The sequence below is a fragment of the Mobula hypostoma genome, chromosome X1 (assembly GCF_963921235.1).
Source record: "Mobula hypostoma chromosome X1, sMobHyp1.1, whole genome shotgun sequence".
NCBI classification, from domain to species: Eukaryota; Metazoa; Chordata; class Chondrichthyes; order Myliobatiformes; family Myliobatidae; genus Mobula; species Mobula hypostoma.
In genome coordinates this window covers 46,204,089-46,231,651 of record NC_086128.1, presented here as the reverse complement: position 1 = coordinate 46,231,651, position 27,563 = coordinate 46,204,089, and the positions used below count along the sequence as shown (strand labels likewise).

The window sequence follows — 27,563 nt, the reverse complement described above, 5'->3', positions numbered from 1 at the left end:
GGAAGAGCAGGACCTCCAAGGTGGTAATCTCTGGATTACTCCCAGTGCTATGAGTCGGTGAAAGTCAGAACAGGAAGATAACACAGATGAATGAATGGCTGAGGAAATGGTGTCGGGGGCAGGGTTTCAAGTTGTTGGATCATTGGAACCTTTTCTGGGGAAGTGGTGACCTGTACAAGTGGGACGGGTTGTATCTGAACTGGAGGGGAACCAATATCCTGGGAGGGAGGTTTGCTAATGCTATTGGGGAGGGTTAAACTAGATTTGCAGGTGGGTGGGAACCGAAGTGAAGAAGCAGAGGATTGGAGGGTGTTGGTGCACAAGTAGAGACAGCTTGTAGGGAGTTTGTGAGGAAGGATAGGCAGATGCTAAAGCAAAGATGCACGCAGCCTCATGGTTTGAGATGTGTCTATTTTAATGTGAGGAGTATCGTAAACAAGGCGAATGAACTTAGAGAGTGGATCAATACGTGGAACTGTGACGTAGTGGTCATACAGAGACTTGGATTTCTCAGGGGCAGGAATGGATGCAGAGTGTGCCGGGCTTTAGATGTTTCAAAAAGGACAGGGAGTGAGGCAAAAGAGGTGGATGTGTAGTATTGCTAATCAGGGATAGTATCACTGTTGTAGAAAAGGAGGAAGTTATGAAGGGATTGTCAGAAATAGGAAAGGGGCAACAAAACTACTGGGTGTTTTTTTTTATAGACCCCACCCCCGCCAATAGTAACAGAGACATTGAGGAACAGCTAGGAGGCAGATTCTGGAACAGTGCAATAATAAAAGGGTTGTTCTGATGGATGATTTTTAACTTTCCTAATATTGACTGGCAGTTCCTTAAAGCTAGGGGTTTGGATGGGGTAGGGTTCATTAGGTGTGCTCAGAAAGGTTTCCTGATGCAATATGTAGGTAAGCCAACTAGAGGAGAGGCGGTACTTGATCTGGTGTTGGGAAATTAACCTGGTCGGTTGTTAGAACTCTCGATGGGAGAGCATTTTGGGGGTAGTGATCACAACTCGATCTCCTTTACCATAGCACTGGAGAGGGATAGGAGCAGAAAATTTGGGAAAACATTTAACTGGGGTAGGCGGAACCTTGGGAGCATGAATTGGGGACAGATTTTCTCTGGGAAATGCACAGCAGAAATGTGGCAAATCTTCAGGGAACACTTGCATGGCGTTCTGCATAGGTATGTTCCATTGAGGCAGGGAAAGGATGGTAGGGTAAAAGAACCATGGTGTACAAAGCATGTAGAAAATCTAGTTAAGAAGAAAAGCTTACTAAAAGTTTAAGGGCAAACAACAGGAATTCTGCAGATGCTGGAAATTCAAGCAACATACATCAAAGTTGCTGGTGAACGCAGCAGGCCAAGCAGCATCTATAGGAAAAGTAATTTCTGTAATTTCTTCGGCTCTTCAACTTTTCGACCACACTTTTCCTATAGATGCTGCTTGGCCTGCTGCGTTCACCAGCAACTTTGATGTATGTTGCTTGAATTTCCAGCATCTGCAGAGTTCCTGTTGTTTGCGTTTAAATTCACTACTGCGAAGCCTCTTCCAGTGATGCCTACACCGAAGAAGTTTAGATCCTGTCTTCGACGGGAGTTCAGTGAAACCATCTCTCACTGCTCCCCATCTGTAATTTCTTCGGCTCTTCAACTTTTCGACCACACTTTTCCTATAGATGCTGCTTGGCCTGCTGCGTTCACCAGCAACTTTGATGTATGTTGCTTAAAAGTTTAAGGGACTAGGTACTGTTAGAGCTCTAGAAAATTACAAAGTTGCCAGGAAGGAGTTTAAGAAAGAAATTAGAAGAGCCAGAAGGGGCCATGAGAAGGCCTTTGCAAGCAGGATTAAGGAAAACCTCAAGGCATTCTACAAGTATGTGAAGAGCAAGAGGAAGAGTCGTGTGAGAAGAGGACCAATCAGGTGTGACATTGGAAACATGTGCACGGAACCGGAGGAGGTAGCAAAGATACTTAATGAATACTTTGCTTCAGTATTTACCAGGGAAAAGAATCTTGGCAATTGTGGAATGACTTACAGTGGACTGAAATGCTTGAATGTAAATACATTAAGAAAGAGGATGTACTGGAGCTTTTGAAAAGCATTAAGTTAGATAAGTCACCGGGACCAGATGAAATATACCCTATGCTACAGTGGGAAGCGAGTGAGGAGATTGCTGAGCCTCTGGTGATGATCTTTGCATCATCAATAGGGATGGAAGAAGTACCGCAGGATTGGAAGGTTGCAAGTGCTGTTCCCTTGCTCGAGAAAGGGAGTAGAGATAACCCAGGAAATTATCGACCAGTGAGTCTTACTTCAGTGGTAGGCAAATTGTTGGAGAAGATCCTGAGAGGCAGGATTTATGAGCATTTGGAGAGACATAATCTGATTAGGGGTAGTCAGCATGACTTTGTCAAGGGCAGGTTATGCCTTTCAAGCCTGATTGAATCCTTTGAGGATGTAACAAAACACATTGATGAAGGTAGAACAGTGGATGTAGTGTATATGGATTTCAGTAAGGCATTTGATAAGGTCCCCCATACAAACCTCATTCAGAAAGTAAGGAGGCGTGGGATCCAAGGAGACCTTGCTTTGTGGATCCAGAATTGGCTTGCCCACAGAAGGCAAAGAGTGGTTGTAGATGGGTCATATTCTGCATGGAGGACAGTGACCAGTGTTGTTCCGCAGGGCTCCGTTCTGGGACCCCTCCTCTATGTGACTGAGAGTGGTAGGTGTGTGGAATGCATTGCCAGCGAAGGTGGTGGAGGCAGGGTCTTTTAAGAGACTCGAAGATAGGTACATGGAGCTTAGAGAAATAGAGGGTTATGTAGTACGTAAATTCCAGGCAGTTTCTAGAGCAGGTTATGTGGTTGGTGCAACATTGTGGGCTGAAAAGCCTGTAATGTGCTGTAGATTTGTATGTTCTATGGTCCCCTGCACACTTTGTATAATATAGCTTTTATTCTAATATTAAATAAATTCTAATTAAAATAAATGGTTGTGACTTAATAAGTGACGCATTATTAATATGGTCAAACAGTAAAAACAAGTGACTAATTTGCAAATTGGAATGTCATGATCAAAAGCAAAACCAGCAGAAGAACCAACATACATCAAAGTTGCTGGTGAACGCAGCAGGCCAAGCAGCATCTACAGGAAGAGGCGCAGTCGACGTTTCAGGCTGAGACCCTTCATCACGACTAACTGAAGGACTGAAGGAAGAGTTAAGTCCTGACGAAGGGTCTCGGCCTGAAACGTCGACTGCGCCTCTTCCTATAGATGCTGCCTGGCCTGCTGCGTTCACCAGCAACTTTGATGTATGTTGCTTGAATTTCCAGCATCTGCAGAATTCCTGTTGTTTACCAGCAGAAGAACAACATTCTCCACTGCAGGATTCAAACTTGCTCCTTTAATATATAATAGATTACAACGTATGGGCATACTAAGTGAAAATACATTTTAATTTTTGATTTAGATTTCTGCAATAGACTCAGGCCATTTTTCCGTCACCTGATTGTGAAATAGGAACCAAATGCTCCGGGCAAAAACTGAATCTACATCACCCGGAATTTCGGGGTGGTTGGTTTCCGCTTGTGTGCCGGAAGTGGTAGAAAACAACAACGGTCAACGGCGTGAGCGGTGGCCAAGTGTGCGAGTGGAAGCGGCAGTGGAGGATGCCGCGCAGGAAGGTGGGCGTCGCGTAGGCCACCGCGTCCCACACACCACCGCCCGGCCGATGGGCACCCCAGCCGTCCTGAGCGCTGCGTTTTCGCACCCATCCTCGGCTTGGTGCATTATCGATTTGCGGAACCCTCGGTGCTTTCGCCGCGCTGCCCAACCGCCGGTAGGAAAGTAGGGTCCCTGGGCCTCGCAGCCTCTAGGCCTACGGAAAGCACCAAAAAGCGCTGCCTTTGCGTCCTGAGCCCGCGAATATGCTGCTGCCGTCAATCCCGCCCTTTCTCTCTTCCGATTAGTGGGATAGCTGTCGCTCAGCGCGGAATTCGCCACCTGATTGGTTTGGGGGAGTTTATTTGTTCCGTCCTCGGGCTTTGATGGAATGAAAGCGGTTCGTGCAAAAAAAAAGTGGTAGCTGCTGAGCAGTGGGGGCTGGGGCGGCCTGAGCGGTGCACGAAGCAGCTCGAAAATCTGAGCAACGCAAAGCATTGCGTTATAATGCGTGATTTTGTTGCGAGCAGTTGACGTGTTGCGGTTGGTGTATATAGTCAATATGAGCTCATAACCTTGGAGCAAGGCTGTCAGCGACGGACATCTGGTAATTTGCAGTTTAAAACAAGGATCCAGGTTTCGAGTTATTTTAACATTTGATACATTGAACTTTCTTTTTGATACAAGTTGATTAGTCTCTTTGTTACCGTGAAGTTTTGATGTGATTTACCTTTTAATGTCATTGTTATCCGATGTTTAATTCAATACAGTTATACATAGGCAATCAGTGGATACATTTCTGCTACTAATTTTAGCGTTCTTTTGTGTAGCATTCCTTCTCTTGTTCGCACATCATGGAAGGCATTGTAGGTTTAAAAGCCCTTTGGTTGCACATTCTGCATATACCCTGTCCCACTTAATAGATGGAGTTCTAGATAACATAAAGCAGATGAGCAAAATAAATTCTGGACAATTATCCTCCACTGATTTTTCTTGCAGACTTTGCATTTGCTTCTCATCTTTGGCATCAAACATTTTTTATTACAGTTTTGCCCTGAGCAATCTTGATTATGCTTCATCTATGAAATAATTTGTAGCAGTATTGTTCATGGTGTTCTTTGTGAGTTTTTCATATTCTTTGAACTGTGTGTAAGGGTGGGAAACTGGAGATGGCTTTGAGGTCTTGATCTTTGTGCACTCTTCTGTTGATAGCCAAAGGTGATGGAGGAATCAATTCTTTCCTCAATGTGTATGCTCACTGAGAGGTGGACCAAAGAATATGAGATCATGTGTCACTTCATAGACATTAAGGGTTGATTAGTGAAGGAGCTTGGTTTTCCAGGTGTTTAGTGTGCTTTGAAAAAGGAATTAGCCATAGTTTCATGGAATCAAAAGTATTTAACAAAGAAAAACTGCACAATTTCTTCTCACTTTCTAGCATCAGGTTCGTAGCCCTGTTTGTTGGGGCTTTTCAACAATACATCTAAGAACTGTTTTAAAAAGTAAAGAGTTTTGAAGGTTTCTACTTCTGCCAGTCTCTTGAGTATGGTTTCCAGACTGCTGCCATTCTCTGATTAGTAAATGGTTACCATTGGCATTGGTTTGGAATCCATCTTCTGTGCACATGTCATTTGTGTGTTGTAACTTTGACTGATTCTGGATTTATGAACTTGGATGTGATTTTTTTTTAGCTTGGAATGTATTACTGTTTGCTGTGTGATTTAAGTTGTCATGGCTTTAAATTTTGTTGAAGGATAATACAGCAGATCTTAGGATTTCTTGGTGCTACTTGTTTCAGAATGGATCTAAAACTTGATTTTATTTCCAAGGTTGTGAGTTAGGTAATCTGATCTGTAAAAGTTTAGTGGCTGAACTTAAATTACGTGGGTGATTGGGAGAAGAATATGGTTACAACTGAGATGCTTTCACTCTGTTTATGGAGTAACACTTTTTACTGCAAACAACATTGTGAAAGTTCCCAGTGATTCAGCCCAAAACTCTAATGTGTTTAAAAACAAGAACAGACATTGCTTAAACTGAAACAGGTTGATATTTCTGAAGCTCTTGCAAGTCAGAGGATATGTTGTTGAAAGGCATTTTGACAAGGTAATTTTACAATCTTAAGCTATAAGGGGATGCTTTTAAAGTTAGGAACATTTTTTTCTCTTTCTTTTTCTCAATATCTTTCAAAACTCAGAAACAGTGTAATTTACATAGTATTTACCAGACATCAAACTGATTAATGGAAAAGAAAGTGCTAAGCTGATTGCTCCCTGTAATGCCAGTTCCCTTAAGTAAAGAATATGTAATTAGTCAGCCTGAAGTCAGGTTTCCACCCCACACTCTTTAACAAAATTATGTACTTAAGTTTATAATTCATTACCAGTCCTCATTCTTGATTTTTCTCTTGCCCGAGTGCTGTCTACTATCTCATTCTAGTGTTCCTTTGTACAGTATAGTAGAGTAAGATGATTGGAAATGAATGTAGAAATTTTATCAGAAAGGTATTCTTAGATGTTTTTTTTCCCTTAAATTCTACCTCCATATGACAACTATATATAATTTCCCCCAGTAAAATAAATCTTGATTTCAGGGTTGAGTCATTTTTAAACCTGACCTATCCTTGCACTTTAATTTGAATCATTACCTTAAGGCTAGCTAATATAAATCATTTGTTATCTTTCTAATATTTTTGGGATTTGACCAGTACTTGTTTCCTCCTTTCATTTTCAACAACTTGCTATTGTTCATTGTGTTTTACAGCAGCAAGTCACTTAGATGTCATCTGACAGAGTCAGATGCAAAGACAGGAACACAATGGTGGACTTTAATTCAAAAAAAGGGAGGGAAATAAGTTTTAGTTTGAACTTCAGAGCATGTGGCTAAGTGAAAGATGCATGCCAATGGTGGGATGAAAATAGGAAGGTTGAATAGGAAGGTCAAGGCCAGGAAACCTTAAATTGGGGTTACGGCAATGCTGTGAAGATATTTAAGCTAGTAAGTTGATGTTTAAGATGTTGATGCATGTGTGTAAGTTTGTAAAGATTTAGTGAGCCACGGCCATGGGGTTGGCAGTTTTGTGGATGAGCGAATGTTTATGGAAATGTAAGCCTTGACAGAGAAGTTCTAAAATGATTCAGTGATTTTAGTTGTTTCACCTGGCCTTGTATACATGTATCATGTCTCAGCACCCTTTTTGCTTTTTGAATTTGAATGTGTGCTTTGATAACTGCATTCAAACACCAACTTCAAGAGTGATGCACAAGAACATAAGAAATAGGAGCAGGAGTAGGCCATCCGGTCTGTCAAGCTTACTCTGCCATTCAAAAGGATCATGGCTAATCTGGCTGTTGACTCAGCTTCATCTGACCTGCCTTGTTCCCTTAATTCCCCTGCTATGCAAAAATCTGTCTTAACTGTGTCTTCAGCCTCTCTGCCAGAGAATTCCACAGTTTCATATTTCTTTAGGGAGGGGGGAGGTGCAGAGAATCGTTTTTCTGTATTTCTGTCCTAAATCTGTTCCCCAGAATCTCGAGGCTATTTCCGCTAGTACTAGTCTCATGTACCAGTTGAAACAATTTCTACATCTTATTTATCCCTTTCTTGATTTTATGTTCCTATAAGATTTTCTCCCCCAATGCTTCCCTCCCCAGGTAATTTTTTAAAAATTCCAGCAAGTATAGCTCCAAGTGACGCACTTCATTTTCTCCTCATAGGCTAACCCTCTCATCTCCAAAATCAACCTGTTGACCTTTTTGCGTCACCTCCAAGCCAGTATATCTTTTCACAAGTAAGGAGACCAGAACTACACACAATACCCAGGTGTAGCCTCACTAGTACCCTGTACAGCAGCATCACAACCTCCCTGCTCGTAAATTCAATTCCTTTGGCAATGAAGACCAACATTCTGTTGAGAACCTTTTGGCAGCGTCTTTTAACGAACAACACTGAGTTTAGAGTGGATCAATCATAAGCCCAATTATTTTACTTGCAGCAAGGGGAGACTGTCATTGCCCAAGCGCCGGTGATAGCCTCCTAAAAAAACAGACAGCATAGTAACTCCTTTATACATTAGTGCAGCTACCCACGCCTCAGTTCAAGGAAAGGGTGCATTTTGTCCTTCTGCTTAATCAATGTATTTGGCATACTTCCAGTAATGCATCTGCTGGTCTGCAGTTTGTCAAGGACTTGGTTCCATTGGATTAATGTTACACTAACACTATTAGCATAGTACTGGTGCAATACAGGTTCCATTTTGTTACAGATAAAATGCCATTTTGTTACTGCAAGTAAAGTACATTTCCACATTCCATCCTTTTGGTGACAACACTTTGTTTTATGACAACATTACATTTCACCAAATACAGTAATTGAAATATGCATATGTGTTTATATAATACAGTGATGCAGTTTCAAATCCCAACCCAAAATCCCATTTGCATCCGTCCAGCTCAACGAGTACCCACCCCTTTCTTTTCTTTGTCCTGTTACTTCACAAAAAAATTGTAAAAGAATAACAGCCATTGTTATATAATGCAGAATAGTTGTCCACCATCCTCCCAGTGTCCCAGAGTGTAATAGTTGTGATACTGATCCCCTATTTAATCTCTTTGGTAGCTTCTCAAATGTGGTTTGCCAAATTAGTTACATTTTCTGATTTGTCAAATATGCAAGTACAGCATTCTTGCCTGGTCAGGGCACAACTGTCCCCTTTTCCCAATGGAATAAAATCCAAAGCCGTTCTGTTCTGTAATGCAACTGTATGAACAGCCCCCAGTTCTGCCAAAAACTTGGTTAATGCTTGTTGGGTTTGATCAAGGGCATAGGAATCTCATTTGCTATTTTCTCCAAAGCCCTTGCCATATTAATCGGTTCCCAGGACAGTCTAGTGGTCCCATATTCCAGCGAAGACTATCATCCAGAATCTCTTGGCATCTGATATGGACCTCTGATACTGCTGGACCAGAAGGTGATGAGGTCGTGATGCCAAGCGTCGCATGTGGGGCACTACATAGGCAAGGTAACAGCAGCCCTTCCCCATACTACTTGTTTGCACCAATCGCGCAGGGGCACTTTATATATGCCAGCGCATCCGTTAGTTCCAGCATTGCCAGTATGAGCAGGACGATCAGTGTGGTTGTTGAGGTGTCATGCATTTTTATTGGCTCAGAAATCTTTTTACAGTGCGAGGTGCATATCCACAATGCTTTCTCTCTGACCTTGATAGCTGTATTAGTCACCAACGGTACTTGGAGTGGTGTTTCAAACCAAGGTTGCAAACAATTTTTCCTCTTAAGTGTCTGGACAACCACATAACCTCCAGGCTCTCTGTCGTGACACGTAGTGTCTTCCATCATGTGTTGTGCTTCCTTCACTTGTTGATGATACTTGGTAATACATTTTATCAAAGATACACAATAGACCAGCATGCTTTCATTCAAATTATGTATGCCCATTTGCTTAATTCCCAGTGGTGAATCAAATGGTAGGCACAATGGCTGCCCCATTATGATTTTGTATGGGGACAATCCAGCAGTTCTATTGGCTCTGGGCCTAATTGTCATAGGGAGCAAAGGTAGGATCTGTTTTCATCTCAATCCAGTTTCCTTGTTTTTGGTGGTTCTATTCATTCTTTCTACTAAGCCTGATGACTGAGGATGGTGGCTACAATGGAAAAGTTGGTCTATTAGTAAGGCTTTTATTACCTTCTCAGTAAAGTGGGTACTGTAGTCACTTAGACAATTTCCAAGGGATGCTGAATTTTCGGGATGACTTCCTTAAATGTACATTTAGCTACTATAACTGCGTCATTCTTTCTACAAGGAAATACTTCAACCCATCATGGAAAAAATCAATAATGCAATAATGTGCAATACATATCATGTTTTATTCTTTTACAACGTTGAATCACGGTGAATTTAATTTGGGTTTTTGACACTGATCAACGGAGAAAGTGAAAACATCTCAACAAATGCAAAACACAAAATAATTGATTACATAAGTATTCACCCCCTTCAAGTCAGTATTTGGTAGATATACTCTTCGCAGCAATTACAACCTTGAGTCTGTGTGGATAATTCTATCAGCTTTGCAGATCTGGGCAATGCAATTTTACAAAACTGCTCAAGCTCTGTAAGATTGCATGGGGATCATGAGTGAACAGCCCTTTTCAAGTCCAGCCACAAATTCTCAAATTGGATTGAGATCCAGATTCTGACTTGGCCTTGTTTCTGTGTAGCTTTGGCTTCATGTTTGGGGTCATTGTCTTGCTGGACAACAAATCTTCCAAGTTGTAGTTCTCTTGCAGACTATATCAGGTTTTCCTCCAGGATTTCCCTGTATTTTATCCTCTACCTTCACAAGCCTTCCAGGGCCTGCTGCAGCGAAGCATTCCCACAGCATGCTTCACAGTAGGGATGGTGTGTTTTTTAATGTGTGGCGTTTGGCTTACACCAAACATAGCATTTAGTCTGATGGCCAGAAAGCTCAATTTTGGTTTTATCGGACTATAGAACATTCTTCCAGCTGACTTCAGAGTCTCCTACATGTCTTCTGGCAAACTCTAGCCGAGATTTCGTGCGAGTTTTTTTCAACAGTGGTTTTTTCTTTGCCACTTTCTCATAAAGTTGCGACTGGTGAAGCACCCGGACAACAGTTGTTGTGTGCACCATCTCTCTCATCTCAGTCACTGAAGCTTGTAACTCTTCCAGAGTTGTCATAGGTCTCTTGGTGACCTCCCTTACTTGTCCCCTTCTTGCATGGTCACTCAATTTTTGAGGATTACCTGCTTGTCCATTTAGAGCTGTGCCATATTCTTTCCATTTCTTGATGATTGACTTACCTGTACTCCAAGTACAGGTAATTCAGTGGTTCGGAAATTTTCTTGTATCCACCTCTTGACTTGCTTTCCAATAACTTTTTTTGTGAAGTTGCTTGGAGTGTTCTTTTGTCTTCATGATGTAGTTTTTGCCAGGATACTGACTCACCAGTAGTTGGACCTTCCAGGTACAGGTATATTTTTACTACAATCAATTGAAACACCTTGAATGCACTCCAAAAACAGATCTCCATTTAACTAATTATGTGACTTCTAAAACCGATTGGCTGCACCAGTGATGATTTGGTGTTATTTTCAAAAGGGGGTGAATACTTGTGCAATCAATTATTTTGTGTTTTGTATTTGTAATTAATTTAGATCACTTTGTAGAGATCTGTTTTCACCTTGACATGAAAGAGTCTTTTTCTGTTGATCAGTGTCAAAAGAGCCAAATTAAATCCACTGTGATTCAATGTTGTAAAACAAAACTTCCTAGGGTGGGGGGGGGGTGAATATTTTTTATAGGCACTGTATATCCTTCACATGGAGGTAATTCTATAAAATCCATCTGTAAAAGCATGAAAGGTTTATCAGAGGGTGGTGAGATCCTTGCATCTTCACTAGTTTCCCTGGATTCTGTAAAATCCATGTCATACATTGTTCACAAACTTGATTTACGGTCTGTGATAAACTAGGGACATACCATGTCTGATTTGTATGACGTCAATCCCCTCTTGCATGTGTGAACTTGTGAACACAGCAGGCAATCCATGGTGACAATTCTGAAGGAGCCACAGGCCGTCCATCTGGGTGGTACCAAAAGCCATCATTTTGGTTACAGCCCCTTTTTTTTTCTCCAGGTCTCTTATGGCAGTCCTTGCAGACCTTTGACCACTGGCCCAAGGTCCTTTGCTGCCTTACCTCTAGAAACTGCTAATGTTAGGTGCGGTTCCCTGTTCTCTCAATTTTGTATTGTCAGCTGAACCTTGTGGGGGAGTTGCTTTGCTGCTGCAATACTGGAATTGCCCATGCATATTTCAAGAATATGAAGACCAATTTCCTTATCAATATAAAGGTCTAATTTCTGGTGTATAAAATGGTCATTTCCAGCCGAGTCATAATAACCCATACTGTGAAGATAACAGTGTCACTAAGTTGCAGGTCTGAACAGAATCTAGCAAAATCTCTGGACGCTTTCAAGGCACTCTCATAAAAAAAATTTCAGACTCTTTGATAAGTGGGTAGTGAGAAACCTGCCATTTATGCAAATTAGGTTGACTACTCCGGAAGTGGAATAATCCACAATAGCTCTCTGGTATACACACATTAAGTCCCTCAGTAGTGTAGGTCAGGGGTCCCCAACCTTTTTTGCACAGCGGACCAGTTTAATATTGACAATATTCTTGCGGACCGGGCGGTGGGGGGGCGGGGGTGGTGGTCAAGTAGGGTTAAACTCACCTCAATATGTATTTTACAGTTAGGGTTGCCAACTTTCTCACTCCCAAATAAGGGACAAAAGTAGCAGTCAAATCCCGTGACGCTTTATCCCAGAAAAGATTACAATGACCATGAAGCCTTGCGTGGGCACCTGTGTGCGCATGCGTGTTTGTGCCGATTTTTTTTCTCCCACAAATTGGTTTTGCCTTCATCTTCCCGATTACACTGTACATACATTATTTCTACTTTATATAGGCTGTGTATTTATCATATCATTCCTGCTTTTACTATATGTTAGCATTATTTTTGGTTTTATGTGTTATTTGGTATGAGTTGGTAGGTTATTTTTTGGGTCTGGGAACGCTCAAAAAATTTTTCCCATATAAATTAATGGTACTTACTTCTTCGCTTCATGCCATTTCAGCACTAAAGGTTTCATAGGAATGCTCTACCTTAGCGGGGGAAATATGGGACAAACCAATTTAGCCCAATATTACGGGACGTCCCGGCAAATACGGGACAGTTGGTAACCCTATGTTCAAGTTCAACAGTGCGTGACAGGGAATGAAGAAAGGTGCAGCTGACTCATATCGTTTCCTCACGGCCCGGTAGCACATGCTTTCAGCCTGGTGGCTGGGGACGGCTGGTGTAGGTAATAGTAGTTTGTATTTTACACAATAAATCTCTTCTACGTAAGTTTACAGGCATGTCCAGAGAAAGTAAAAAAAATTATAACATAAATCCTGATCCCCTATTCTAACCTGCACTGGACCTGATTTTAGGACATTAGTAGACTATCCACCTATTCCATTTACACAAATATTATCCTTACTAGTGTGTCCCTGATGCTAGATTTTATTTGGTGTGTCCCTAATGCTCTTACCAGTCAAATCTAATCATTGATACCCATATATTTCTGTTCACTGTGCCAAAAGCATTGGAATTGCGGAGAGGAGAAACTGATACGCTCAATAGACAGCACAACTTGCCCTCAAAACTAATTAATTAACTCCAAGACCTTGGCTTTAATACCTCCTGCAATGGATCCTGGATTTCCTCACTTGCAGACCCCAGTCAGTTCTGATTGGCAACAACATCTCCCCTGTGATCTCTATCAACACAGGTGCACCACAAGGCTTGTGTGCTTAGTTCCCTGCTCTACTCGCTTTACACTGATGACTGTGTCATATTCAAGTTTGCTGATGACATCGCAGTTGTTGGCTGAATCAAAGGTGATGAATCAGCATATAGGAGGGAGTTTGCAAATCTGGCTGAGTGAGTGAGAGGCTGTTGTTGTGACACCAATGTCAATACGACCAAGGAACTGATTATAGACTTCAGAAGAGGGAAACCAGACGTGAGCCAGTCCTCATCGAAGGATCAGAGGTGGAGAGGGTTTAAATCTCAGAGGACCTGTCCTGGACCCAACGCATAAGTACAATTGTGAAGAAAGCACGGCAGCGCCTCTACTTTCTCAGGAGTCAGCGGAGATTCAGCATCACATCTAAAACTTTAACAAACTTCTATAAATGTGTAATGGAGAGAATATTTACTGGCTGCATCACTGCCTGTTATGGAAACACTACTGCCTTTTGAACAGAAAATTCTATGAAAAGTAGTGGATTTGGCCCAGTACATTTCATGGGTAAAGCCCTCCCCACCATTGGGCGTATCTGCATGAAACACTGTCATAGGAAAGCAGCATTCATCATCACAGATCCCCACCACCCAGCTCATGCTGTCTTCTCACTGCTGCCATCAGGTAGAAGGTACAAGAGTCTCAGGACTCACACATAAGGTTCAAGAGCAGTTACTATTCTTCAACCATCAGGCTCTTAAACCAGAGGGAATAACTACACTCAACTTCACTCGCCCCATCATTGAAATGTTCCCACAACCTATGATCTCAGTTTCAAGAACTCTATCTCATTATCTCTCGTTCTTGTTATCTATTGCTCTTTATATTTGCATTTGCTCAGTTTGTTGTCTTCTGTACTGTGGTTGATCTTTCATTGATCCTGTATAGTTGCTATTCTATATATTTACTGAGTATGTGCTCAAGAAAATGAATCTCAGGGTTGTATATGGTGACCTATATATGGTTTGAAAATAAAATTTACTTTGAACTTTGTATAGAATGGGAGAGGGGGCACAACTCATATTTGCTATCTGCCTGGAAAGGCCAAACAGTAATCTTGCTTTTTGGTGATTGTTCCTCTGCCAGAGTTTCCCTGGGAGCAAGCAGTCACTAGAATCCCCCTTAGTCAGCTCCTGAAACCTAAACACATGATCTCAGTGGAACCTCCCAAGTTCTGTCGAGTACCTTTTTTACTATGGCCTATAACAAGCAACAATGAACTTGGAGTGAATCAATCATAAATGTGTTTATTTTACTTGCAGCAAGGGGAGACCATCACCGCTGGTGATAGCCTAAAAACAAAACAAACAGCATAGTAATTCCTTTATACTTAAGTGTAGCAACCAGTGCCTCAGTTTAAGGAAAGGGTGTATTCTGTCCTTCTACTTAATCAGTGTATTTGGCATTCTTCCAGTAATGCATCTGCTGGTCTGCAGTTTGTCAAGGACTTGAGCTCCAGCAGCATAATGTTGCACAAACACTATTAGCAAAGTCCTCTGGTACATTTTGTTATGGACAAAAATGCCATTTTGTTACTGCAAGTAAAGTACATTTCCACAATCCTATTTGCCTTCTTGATAACCTGTTGCACTGCAAATCAACTTTTTGAGATTTGTGCAACAGCACTCCCAAGTCCCTCTGCTTAACAGCATGTTGCAATCTTTCACTGTTTAAATAATCTGATCTTCTGTTTTTCTTCCAAAGTGGATGACCTTGTATTTACCCATGTTGTACTCCCTATGTAGTAGACCTTTTGAGCACGGTTTGACTCGCAAAATGCTGGAAGGAACTTAGCAAGTCAGACAGTTATCTACGGAGGGAAATAAACTTTTGACGGTTTGGGCTGAGGTCCTTAATCAGTTCCTCCAGCACACTGTGTGCATTACTGGTTTCCTGCATTAGCAGAATATCTTGTGTTTATGTTGAGCATAATTCCTTCTGATCTGCAGTTCTAGTTAGCTGATTCCTCTTTGTAGTTTACGTTGGCTAAGAATTTCTACCTTGGGTAGTTTGTGTGATTTGGCCACATTGTGCTACAAATTGCAACTGTTTAGTTAGTGAGTTTCTTTTTCTCAAGCTACCTATCAACCCATTTTGAAACAGTTTCATTGGACAGTATTTCAAAATGTACTGTAATTTGTAAAAATCTTGACTGAATTCTGTGATGTATTTACACTTAAATTTTTTATTAAAATTGCGGGTGAGTAATCAATAATGATTTAAACAAAGTATTTTTTATCAGTTTCTCCTCACTGTTAACCCAATTTTAAATAATTGAAAATGTTAATTTAAAAATGCATAACCACTTTCTCATTACTGAACTGGATTCATGAAATTTGAAGTATTTGTGCTCTATTTTGAATTTGAGAACTTGTACCTTGTTTAAGTGGGTTTTTGAAAGCTTCAAACAGCCCAGAAACTGGACATTTAATGTACATGCAATTAAACATGCAATTTATTTAGTGCATGCATTTTAATGTAGCAGTATCCATTTCCTGAGGAATTCCTGCCCATCAGGAAATTGGTCTGAGAATTTCTAGATTCTGTTCACCTTGGCAAGCATGTACATTTGATTATATCATTAGCAATTGGCAAGCTTACTTTTGCCTAATGAAGGGTCTCGGCCCGAAACTTTGACTGTTTATTCAATTCCATGACCTGTTGAGCTCCTCCAGAATTTTGTGTGTGTTGCTGGATTTCCAACATCTGCAGAATCTCTTGATCTTGGGACAAAACTGCAAGGACTCCTTAGGGTAGTGAGCTTAGGCTAGGTGTCTTCAGTTCTTCATTAATGTTTTGCCTCCATAATGAAGCTGAAGTGGGAAGGCTTGCTGAAAATTTGAATGAAAAAGGGGGAGTATCTGCTCAGCCACATTTTCTCAATATTCAAATCCTCCAAAAGTTGCCTGGGAGTGTCTATTGATCAGTAAATTCACTAAAACAGCCAGTTACTATGAGGAGGCGAGAAGTTGGGTATCCAGGAGTGAGTGATCCATGTCTTGACTCCTCAGTCTCCCTCATTGACAACGCACAAGTCAGCAGTCTGATGGAGTATTCTCCAAATGCGTGGAAGAGTGCAGCACTAATAACTGTTCAGAAACTGCCATTTTGGAGAAAACTTGTTCGATTTGCATTCCCATCAACCACCCAAAGCATTCATTTCTCTGGATCTGGAGTACCATGGCAATATTATGAACTATCACAATTTAAAAAAAAGACTGCAGTTGCCCACCTGGTACTCCAGCAGTTCCTTCCAGGCTTGTACCAGGCTCAAGGACAGCTTCTGTTTTGTTGTTACAAGATTATTGAATGGTTTCCTAGTGCAATAAAATCGATTCTTGACCTCAATCTACTTTGCTTTGACCCTGCACTTTATGGTTTATTTGTGCTGCACTTGTAACTAACACTTTATTCTGCACTGTTATTGTTTTACCCTGTATTGTTGTAATGAATTGATCTGTATGCATGGTATGCAAGACAAGTCTTTCACTGCACTTTGGTACGTGAGACATTAATAAACTAAATTACCAACCTCTGCCAACTAGAAAGATGAGGGTAACAGGTGCTGCGGGTTTCTTTCCAAATCACATACCATCCTGACTTGGGAATATATCTCTGGTCCTTGATCATTGTGGGGTCACAATTCTGAAATGCACTGAAGGGATACTTTACCCAGAAGGTCTGTTGAATGTCAAGAAGACAGCTCTCCACCATCTTCTCATGGGCAATTTGAGATGGGCAGTAAATTCAGTATTTGCCAGCAATTTCGTATTCTGATAATTTTGTTTAAGTTGTATACCCAGATTTTGTTATAAGTTTGTTGTAAACTGTACCATATATCTGTAAAAGCCTGTTGAATCCAGTTTGAGGACCACTAGTAAATTGTTACAAAGTTGTATTCTGTTTCCTGGTTCCATCCTTTTTACATAGTAAGTGATGCGACAATAGTGAAACCCGCATTGTAATCCTTGGTGAACTTGGGCACCAAACAAGCCTGTTCAGTACACTGATGCCTCTGCAGTGTTTATCACTATTTATCACAATTGCTGCCTTGCATGTTTTTGTTTAGCAGTTATCCGTGGTATTTTATGTTTAGTTATTCCTTTAAGAACATACATCTGTCATGATAGCAATGCCATTATTTCCGTATGGACTATTCAAAGGGTAGTTGTTTCCATCTTATTGCTTTTGGGATAGTCCTGACCTTTTTTTCTTGCATCTTTTTGCTCAGTCATCCTTGTGTGAAGTTGCAGTATTCATCTGAGAATGCTCTTACATCTTTTTACTTTAATGACTGTTGATACTATTTTTCCTGCTTTCTTTGCTTCTAAATTTTTGCTAATCATAGCATGATCCTGGATATCTGTTTTTACCTTGTGTGTTTAATAGTTCCATAAAGGGAGAATATCAACTTACTTGAAGCAAATCTTCCTTCTCATTGAAAATAGTTTCACATCTTAACTCAGCAACATTCATCTTACTGTTTTTGCACTTGCTGCTGGAATTTAGATCACTGCTATTATTAGCTGGTTGCTGGAATTTTCCATTTGTCTGTGATCCTTCATTTCTACTATTCACAAACTAATTGACTCGTTAGTGCCATTTGTCGCCTTTGGGGGGGGTATCAACTTTAAAGTTCCAGTGTACATTTTTGATTTACTTCTGACATTTCTCCTGTCTGATTTCCCACCCCCTGCCCCCAATTTGTGCATTATCTAAATGCTCTCTGGTCCTCCCAGCATGAAGTTTATTTTAATTACATGATTTGTGTCTTCTACTAATGGTGATGAACATTTTGCTTTAAACTTTTCCAATCCTGAAACTTCAAAACAGTTGCAATTTTACTTATTATGCTTATTTACCTGTGTTCACAACAGTTTCCTTAGTAATAGAGCTAGTTGGGACTGTACATCATGTAAATAGCTTGAGAGCCTTAACTGGCAAATCTCTTATTTAGTTTTAGTGTGTGATTTTTTTTTGCATTAATAATGGAATCTTAGCAATATGGTAAAAGGACACTTAAGAAAGAGCAGTAAGTGGCGACTGATGTCCATTTCCTGTAAATGACTTAAGAAAACTGCAAAAATATTTGGGCAGAGATAATGTGGACTTATGAAAGTAAAATTGCTTCTGGCAATTGCTCTCATCCTGAAAATGAATTGCAGTACCTATCTTTTGTGTGACATGATCTCTGTTTCAGTCAGAGCTAGATTCAGTGCTTGCTTGATGGAATTTGATGAAATACTGTTTCTACATAAATCTTGAGCCTGTTCCAAAGTTCTCTTATGTTCTGGGAATGGAAATATCTAACAGTCTTTATTTGTATGTTAAAATATGCCCAGTAGTTTTCCCTCATGCTGTTTTCATCATCACTGTGATCAAATAACCCTATATCTGCTCCTCTAGTTTATATGTTCATGTAGAGCTAGGAACCATGTATGGGGCATGTTTTCACTGTTGCAGTCATACCATGCCGATTGTGTTCCCTCAGGAAGCATCCTAACAAGGTGAAGTGGAAGCCTAGTGAGTAAATGGACAGTGATCGAAGGAGGCAGGTATGGACAATTGTGTCTATCTATGTGTTTGGGGAAGGGGGAAGCAGGGTTAAAAATGCAGCAATAAAGGAATTAAATTTCATATTTTTTGAAGTAGTAATTTGGAAACAGAACTATTACTAAAATTACTTAATGATGCTTACTCTTAAATTGTTGGAGTAAAATAAACACCAGAAATATCAAGTGTCTACTTTTGATTAGGATTGTGCCAGTCTGTTTGAACATCAGACTAAATATCTTTGAATTGAGAATTAATGGTGTAAATCCGTTACATAAGTGTTTTGTGAAATTACATTTACAATTGTGCTGCAAATCAAATTTTTTAATGTGAATGCATTAATACAATACTATTTGGGTGTTGAGAGCATCTGCATTTAGTTCCACGGAACCATGGAATTTTGGAGCACAAGCACAGAAGTCTATAATCCCATGTCTGTGTCATTCCTTGAGAGCTATTCAGTTAGATCACACCATGCCTTTTTCCCGTTACTCTGCTTGTTTTTCTGTTTTTGACTGTTTGTATGGTTCCCTTTTGAAAGCTGCAAAAAGTACTGGCCAATCAATTTAAAATCTGTTTTTCCCTCCTTCTGCCATGGCCAATTTCCTTCAATGTACACAATTAAAACTCATGAATCTTGAAGATATTACTAAATTTGTTTGCTGTGAAAAGGGCAATATGACCCCTCTTGTCTTTCTACATATTTAAAGCCTCTCATGCCTGATGCCATACAAACGAATTTTTGCATCCTTTTTGAGGCTATGACATTCTCTAAATTGTCCAGCTGAGCTATAACGAGTGTTTTGACCATGGTATAATGATGCTGCTTTTGAACTGAGAGCCATCATTTTTAAAATGCAAAGTTTCATGTACTTATCAGTTTCCTCAATTTATATGCTTTTCTCTCAGGTTATGATCTTGTGAAGCTTCTTCACCAGAGACACGAGGTTGTCAGAGCTATCGTTACTAGATTTGGCCCTTTCTATTTTAAACAGGTGTAATATGTAAATTCCAGCCTTGCTTCCTTCATGAATCTAAAATAGACTTTTCTGGTTTGAACATTGCTGAATTTTAAATCTTGGTCTTTATGTAGCCCCCTGGTGACATACTCCACCACGCCAAATAACATAGTACACCATATGCAATTAAATGATTACACTTTATAACTCATACTTTGACTATGTAGATAGGAAAGGAACAAAATAAGAACTGTTTAACTATTAAAAGAAAAAGGCGCCATTATTATTAACCAGTTTGTGCACACATCATTGGAGCTCTTACAGAACCGGATCCCCCTTCCTCCAGTCGATGTCCTCCAAGCTCCACCAACCTTCGAATGGGACCACCCTCGGTGATCAACCAAATGCTCCACACGAGTCTGTCCTCCTCTTTTCACCGAAGACCCTGGGCCTCGGAGTCCCGCATGGGGTCTATTCCATCACCCAGTTTACAGCATTGCGTCTCCTCTCTTTGCCCCATTGCGCCTTCTCTCCAAAGCCCGTGAAAACAATAGCTTACAGACACGAGAAAGAATAACATCCATCCCAATTGGTTAGCAAATGAATACAATTCTCGTTGACAGTAATTATAACCCAAACAAGCTGCTAGAGAGAACCGCTCTCAGAGTTAACATCACAGAGAAGCCATTTTTATGATAACATAACAAAGAAGCCATTTTTATTAGCCTTAGCAGTAACATAAAAGAAGAAACCCCTTACATTTATTTTTGTCTACTCTGCTGTTGTCCATCTAAGTTTCATTATGTTTGTATCAGCTACCTTCTGTACAAAACTTTCTGAATGTGTGTTTTTGTTTACTTTGAACCAGTTTTGATTGTTAGCAGGACATTGTCATCATAGAAACAAACAGTACAGCACAGTACAGGCACTTTGGCCCACGACATAGTGCTAAGCTAACCTTTTAAACTACTCTAAAAATCAATCTAACCCTTCCTTCCCTCATAGCCTTCCATTTTGTTTTTATCCATGTGCCTATCTAAGAGTTTCTTAAATGTCCCTAATGTATCTGCTACTAACTTTCCACACATCCACCGCTATTTAAAAATAAAAGTCCTACCTCTGACACTCCTCCCCCCCCCCCACTCTATAATTTCCTCTAATCACCTTAAAATTATGCCCCCTTGTATTAGCCATTTCTGCCTGGGTGGTGGGGGAGGTGAGTCTCTGGCTGTCCTCTCTGTCTATGCTTCCTGTACATCCTGTACATCTTTATCAAATCACCTTCTCCTTTTCTCCAAAGAGAATAGCCCTAGCTCACTCAATCTATCCTCATAAGACATGCTGTCTAATCCAGGCAGCATCCTGGTAAATTTTTGCACCCTCTATAAAACTTCCACATCCTTCCTATAATGAAATGAACAGACAGAGCACAATACTCCAAATCTGGTCTAACCAAAGTTTTATAGAGCTGCAACATTACCTCGTGGCTCTTGAAGTCAATCCCTCACTATTGAAGGTCAACACACCATATGCATTCTTAACCATTCTATCAACTTGAGTTCCAACTTTGCGGGATGTGGACTCCAATATCATTGTTTCTCCACTGTTAAGAATACTGTCATTAACCTTGTACTCTGCTTTCAAGTTGAACCTTTAAGTGCATCACTTCATATTTTTCCAGATTGAACTCCATCTGTCACTTCTCAGCCCAGCTCGACATTCTATCAAATGTCCTGTTTTAACTTAGGCAACCTATACTATCCACAACCCCACTGACTTTCCTGTCATCTGCTACTTATAAATCCACTCTTCCACTTCCTTGTCCAAGTCATTTATAAAAGCCACAAAGAGCTGAGGTCCCAGAACAGATCCCTGTGGAACACCACTTGCTACCGACCTCCAGGCAGAATACGTTCCAATCTGCTGCATCTAAGTTTCCCTGGATCCCATTGCCCCTGTCTTTCTGAATGGGCCTACCCTGGGAAACTTCGTCAAATGGCTTATTAAAATCCACATACCACATCCGATGCTCTGATTTTGAATTATTGAAAGCCCTTAACTCCAAGTGGAGTCATCGGGATGCCGCCTTTCTTATTTTTACGAGGTCGAGTTGCTAGCTTGACACTCAACCCAGCATGGATGGAAAGCGTGCAAGGGAGCCGGTTGGATTCGAACTCGGAAACCTTCGCTCCGAAGTCCGGCTTTGATGCCACTACGCCACCAGCCGACTATTCGACGCTCAACCTTCGTCAATTTGTTTTGTCACTTCCTCAAAGAATGTTAGGTTCGTGAGGCATGATCTGCCCGTCTCATGTTGACTATCCCTAATCAGGCTATAGTTCTCCAAATGCTCATAAACGTTGTCTCTAAGAATCTTGTGAGACTGGTCTATAATTCCTAGGGTTATCCCTTGACCTTTTCTTTTAAACAAAAGAATAACACTTGCTACTATCCAATCTTCTGGTCCTACTCTTGTGGCCAGAGAATACGTAAAGATGATCGCCAAAGGCGCAGCAATCTCTTGCCTTGCTTCCCATGGTAACCTGGGTATATCCTGACTGATCTTATCTATCCTAATGTTTTTCAAATGTTCCAGCACATAGTCTCTCTTAACATTGACATGTTCCAGCATATTATCCTGTTCGACACTGTCATTTGTCAAGGGCAGTTCATCAGTCTCACTGTGATTACTAAAGCAGTATTCATTAATGACCTCCTCCTACCTCTGACTTTAGGCACATTTCCTCTTTTACCCTTAATCATTCCTAGACTCATTCTAGTCATCCTCTTATTCTTCATGTATGTGCAGAACGCCTTGGGGGGCGGGGGGTGGATTTCCTTAATCCTACTAGCTAAGGCCTTTCCCAGTCCCTTTCTAGCTCTAAGTCCCTTCTTAAGCTCCTTCCTGGCTACCTTGTAACTCTCAAGAGCATTGTCTGATCCTTACTTCCAAAACCTTAAGTAAACTTCTTTATTCCCCTTGACTAGATGTTCCACGTCTCTTGTTAACTATGGTTCCTTAACCTACCATCCTTTGCCTGTCTAAATGGGCAGACCTATCCAGAACCACATGCAAGTGCTCCTTAAACAGCTTCCGCATTTCTGTTGTGCATTTCCCTTATTACATTAGTTCCCAATTCACACTCCCAGATTCCTGTATCATCGCATGATAATTCAATTAAATACTTTCCCATATTGTCTGCTCCTATTCCTGTCCAAGGCTATGGTAAAAGTTGAGGAGTTGTGGTTGCTGTCTCTGAAATGTTTACCCAGAAAGATCTGTCACCTGAGTAGGTCCATTGCTCGGTACCAGATGCAATATAGCCCTTCCTAGTTGGCCTGTCTGCATATTGTATCCTTTCTGGACAACCCTAACAAATTCCACCCCATTTACACCTTTTGCACTAGAGGTGTCAATCAATATTAGGGAAGTTGAAGTCACGAATGAAAGCAACCCTATTATTTTCCACATTTTCAAAATCTGCTTCCTAATGTGCTCCTCAGTGTTTCTGTCACTATTGGAAGATCTACAGAATACTCCCAATGGAGTGATTACTTCCTCTCTGTTTCTGACTTTGACCCACACTAACTCAGTAGACAATCGTCTGTGATATTGTACCTGATTAGAAATACCATTCCACCACTTCTTTTACCTCCCTCCCAGTCCCTTTTGAAACATCTAAACCCCTGAACATCTAGCAGTCATTTTTGCTTTGTGACAGTCAAGTCTGTGTAAAGGCCACAGCATCACAGTTTCATGCACTGATCCATGCTCCAAGTTCTTCACTCTTGTTCTTGATACTTCTCACATTATAATAGATACATTTCAACCCATGCTACTGATTGCAGTTTTGCCGAGTCCACTGCCAATCCTTCTTCAGTCTCTTTACTTGCTACATTTACTTTTTTACACGAACTGCACCATCCTCTGACCTGTCCTATCACTCTGGTTCCCATTCCCTTGCCAAACTAGTTTAAGCCAAGCAGGGTGAACAAAGGAGAGAACCAGTGGATGTCATTTACTTGGATTTTCACAAGGCATTTGATAAGGTACCACATACGAGGCTGCTTAACAAGATAAAATCCTGTGGTGTTACAGGAAAGATACTGGCGTGGATAGAGGAATGGCTGGCAAGACGGGAGGCAGTAAGTGGGAATAAAAGGGACCCTTTCTGGTTGGCTGCCAATGATTAATGGTGTTCCCCTGGAGTCAGTATTGGGATGGCTACTTTTCACATTGTTTGTCAATGATTTGGATAATGGAATTGATGACCTTGTAGCAAAGTTTGCGGATACAAAGGTAATGGGAGGGGTAGGTAGTGCTGAGGAAGCAACGAAATTGCAGTAGGACTTGTGTGGCTAAGCATAGCTCAAATACCATCTATAAATTTGCTGACGCTACAACCATTGTTGGTAGAATCTCAGGTGGTAACGAGAGGGCGTACAAGAGTGAGATATGCCAACTAGTGGAGTGGTGCTGCAGCAACAACCTGGCACTCAACGTCAGTAAGATGAAAGAGCTGATTGTGGACTTCAGGAAGGGTAAGACAAAGGGACACATACCAATCCTCATAGAGGGATCAGAGAGTGAGCAGTTTCAAGTTCCTGGATGTCAAGATCTCTGAGGTTTTAACCTGGTCCCAACATATTGATGCAGTCATAAAGAAGGCAAGACAGCTGCTATACTTCATTAGGAGTTTGAAGAGATTTAGCATGTCAACAAATACACTCAAAAACTTCTATAGTTGTACTGTGGAGAGCATTCTGACAGGCTGGATCACTGTTTGGTATGGAGCGGCTACTACACAGGACCAAAAGAAGCTGCAGGGGGTTGTAAATCTAGTCAGCTCCATCTTGGGTACTAGCTACAAAGTACCCAGGACATCTTCAGGGAGCGGTGTCTCAGAAAGGCAGTGTCTACTATAAAGGACCTCCAGCACCCAGGGCATGCCCTTTTCTCACTGTTACCATCAGGTAGGAGATACAGAAGCCTGAAAGCGCACACTCAGTGATTCAAGAGCATTTTCTTCCCCTCTGCCATCCGATTCCTAAATGGACATTGAATCTTTGGACACTACCTTACTTTTTTTTAATGTACAGTATATCTATTTTTGCATGTTTTTAATCTACGCAACATATGTATACTGTAATTGATTTACTTATTATTTTTATTATTTTTTCTCTGCTAGATTATGTATTGCATTGAACTGCTGCTGCTAAGTTAACAAGTTTCACATTGCATGCCGGTGATAATAATTCTGATTCTGAATTGGACGAATGGGAGGAAAAATGTGGCAGATGGAATGCAGTGTTTGGAAATGTATGATAATGCATTCTGGTAAAAGGAACAAAAGTGTGGTGTATAATCTAAATGTGGAGAAGGTTCAAACATCAGAGGTGCAGAGGGACTTGGGAGTCCTCGTGCAGGACTCCCAGAAGGTTAATTTGCAGGTCGAGTCTGTGGTAAAGAAGGCAAATGCAATGTTGGCATTTATTTCAAGGGGAATAGAATATAAAAGCAAGGAGATAATGCTGAGCCTTCATAAATCTCTAGTCAGGCTGCACTTGGAGTATTGTCAACAGTTTTGGGCCCCATATCTCAGAAGGGATTTGTCGACATTGGAGAGAGTCCAGAGGAGGTTCACGAGGATGATTCCATGAATGAAGGGGTTAACAAATGAGCATTTAGCAGCTTTATGTGGGGATCTTATTGAAACCTACCAAATGTTGAAAGGACAAGATAAGGTGGATGTGGAGAGGATGTTTCCTATGGTGGGGGTATCCCGAACTAGAGGGAACAGCCTCAAAATTGAGGGGTGACCTTTAGAACAAGGGAAGGAGGAATTACTTTAGCTAGAGAGTAGTGAATCTGTGGAATGCTTTGCCACAGAGTGCGGTGGAGGCCAAGTCCATGGGTATATTTAAGGCAGAAGTTGATCGTTTGCTGATCGGTCAGGGCATCAAAGGATATGGTGAGAAGGCGTATGGGGTTGAGTGGGATCTGGGATTATCCATGATAAAATGGCAGAACAGACTCGATGGGCCGATTGACTTAATTCTGCTCCTGTGTCTTACGGTCTTATGAGCCCTCCCCAACAACTCTAGTAAACCTGCCTGCAAGGATATTGGTTCCCCTCAGGTTCAAATGTAACCCGTCCCTTTAGTACAGGTCGTACCTTCCCCAGAAGAGATCCCAATGATCCATAAATCTGAAACACTACATCTTGCACCAATTCTTCAGCCACACATTCAATTGCTAAATCCTCCTATGCTTACTCTCACCGGTGCATGGCACAGGCAGCAGTCAGATTACTACCCCTGTGGTCCTGCTTTTCAGCTTCCTACATAGCTTCCTGTGCTCCCTCTTCAAAATCTCGTCCCTTTTCTGATCTATGTCGTTGGTATCATCACTGTTCTCTTCTCCCTTTCGTTTTGAGCCGCAGAACCAAGCTCAGTGCTAGAGACCTGGTTGCTGCAGCTTTACCCTTGCAATTTGTCTCTCTCTCCCCCCCCCCGCCCCCAAACAGTATTGAATGTAGTATACTTGAGAGGAACAGCCACAGTGGTACTCTGTGCCATTTAGGGGTGACTACCTCCCTATAGCTCCCACCTGTCACCTCGGTTTTAACTCCAGTGCCCTAACACGGTCTGTATGGAGCTGCACCCAGATGCATTTCCTGCTTCGGGTAAATCATTACATCTTGTACATCAGATGTGACAGTGCTTCAAAAGTATTTAATTTTTGGATATCCTGAAAAGGGTGCGAAGGCATATTAGATGTAGCAATCAGGGGGACATCTTACATGAGGAGATCACTGACCTGGGATCCTTTCTTAATACTCTAGCTGAGCGCATTGATATTGTGAAATACTGTAATTATGCTTTACAGTAGAAGATGCATATCTAGTTTAACAGCAAACTATACTTAATGGAGAGAGAAAAAAGAGAGTTGTCTGTTATGAGCTTGTCGCAAAAAGATGTGAAATCCTGAATTTTCTTCCAGCAAAGTCTCATAGTTGTAATGTTAGCAAATCTTTACAAGTAAATACAAAAAGTAACTACATTACTATTTCGGGTCTCGGCCCAAAACGTCGACTATGCCTCTTCCTAGAGATGCTGCCTGGCCTGCTGCGTTCACCAGCAACTGTGATGTGTGTTGCTTGAATTTCCAGCATCTGCAGAATTCCTCGTGTTTACATTATATTTGTGTGGAAGGAAAAGGAACATATGGATATGTTGCTTCATCCATAATCAGACAGGCTACAATGTTTAACCTGCTTGTGTAGTGGCATGTGACATTGTTTGCCATGTTGTCTTGATGATGATTGACAATTAAATGAATGCTGGAGATATTAAGCAAATCAGGCAGCAACTGTAAGGGAAATGCAGTTAATTTATGTCATTGACATGAAATATTCATTCTATTCTTTTTCTCAGCTGCTACCTACCTGATGCATTTTCTAGAATTGTCCTTACTTTAGATTTTCATATGAACAATATTTTGTTTTTTGAAAGTTTTTTATATTAGTTTCTGTTATGAAGATGAGGTTAATATTATTGTGGGGATGTTAATGAATCTCTTGGAAAGCAGTTCGTCATTTTGCTCAATTGGTGTAGAATTTCTGTTGCTTACCCCTTAAACCAATTCTAAACTACAGAATATTTTCCATTTATTTATTTCCTTCCCTGCTTTAATGTTCCCATATTTTGCTCTGCTGGAATGTTTTATGCATGATCCATCTATTCTTTCACCCTTTCATTTACACTTCCAGTTCCTGATACAATTTCATGTGCTCGGAATGAGTAAGCCATTCATCTCAAACCCATTTTGCCATTCAGCTCACCATTTTAAGTCTCACATCTGATTCAGTCATTACTGGTTCAAGTCCCAAGCCAGAGCTTTGAACTTGAAAGATCTATTTGGATATTTCAGTGTAATGTTGGGAGTGCTGCACTGTTGAAGATTTTCTCTTTAATGAGACAAGGGCCCCA

At 41.0% G+C, this 27,563-nt stretch overlaps 1 protein-coding gene across 5 annotated transcripts in view; it reads left to right on the top strand.

The window, feature by feature from the left end:
- Positions 1 to 3,457: 3,457 nt before the first annotated feature.
- Positions 3,458 to 27,563, top strand: part of kat7b (K(lysine) acetyltransferase 7b) — an 85,690-nt gene continuing 61,584 nt past the window's right edge. Inside the window, exons 1-2 of one of the 5 annotated variants that reach the window (XM_063037581.1) lie at positions 3,590 to 3,690; positions 18,551 to 18,614. In XM_063037581.1, the coding sequence (XP_062893651.1) occupies positions 18,591 to 18,614 (24 nt within the window). In that variant the 5' untranslated portion in view covers positions 3,590 to 3,690; positions 18,551 to 18,590. Of the gene's footprint in view, positions 3,691 to 3,781; positions 3,846 to 4,097; positions 4,275 to 18,550; positions 18,615 to 27,563 lie in introns of those variants that run through there. The other 4 variants (XM_063037582.1, XM_063037583.1, XM_063037586.1 and 1 more) reach the window with 4 other exon arrangements.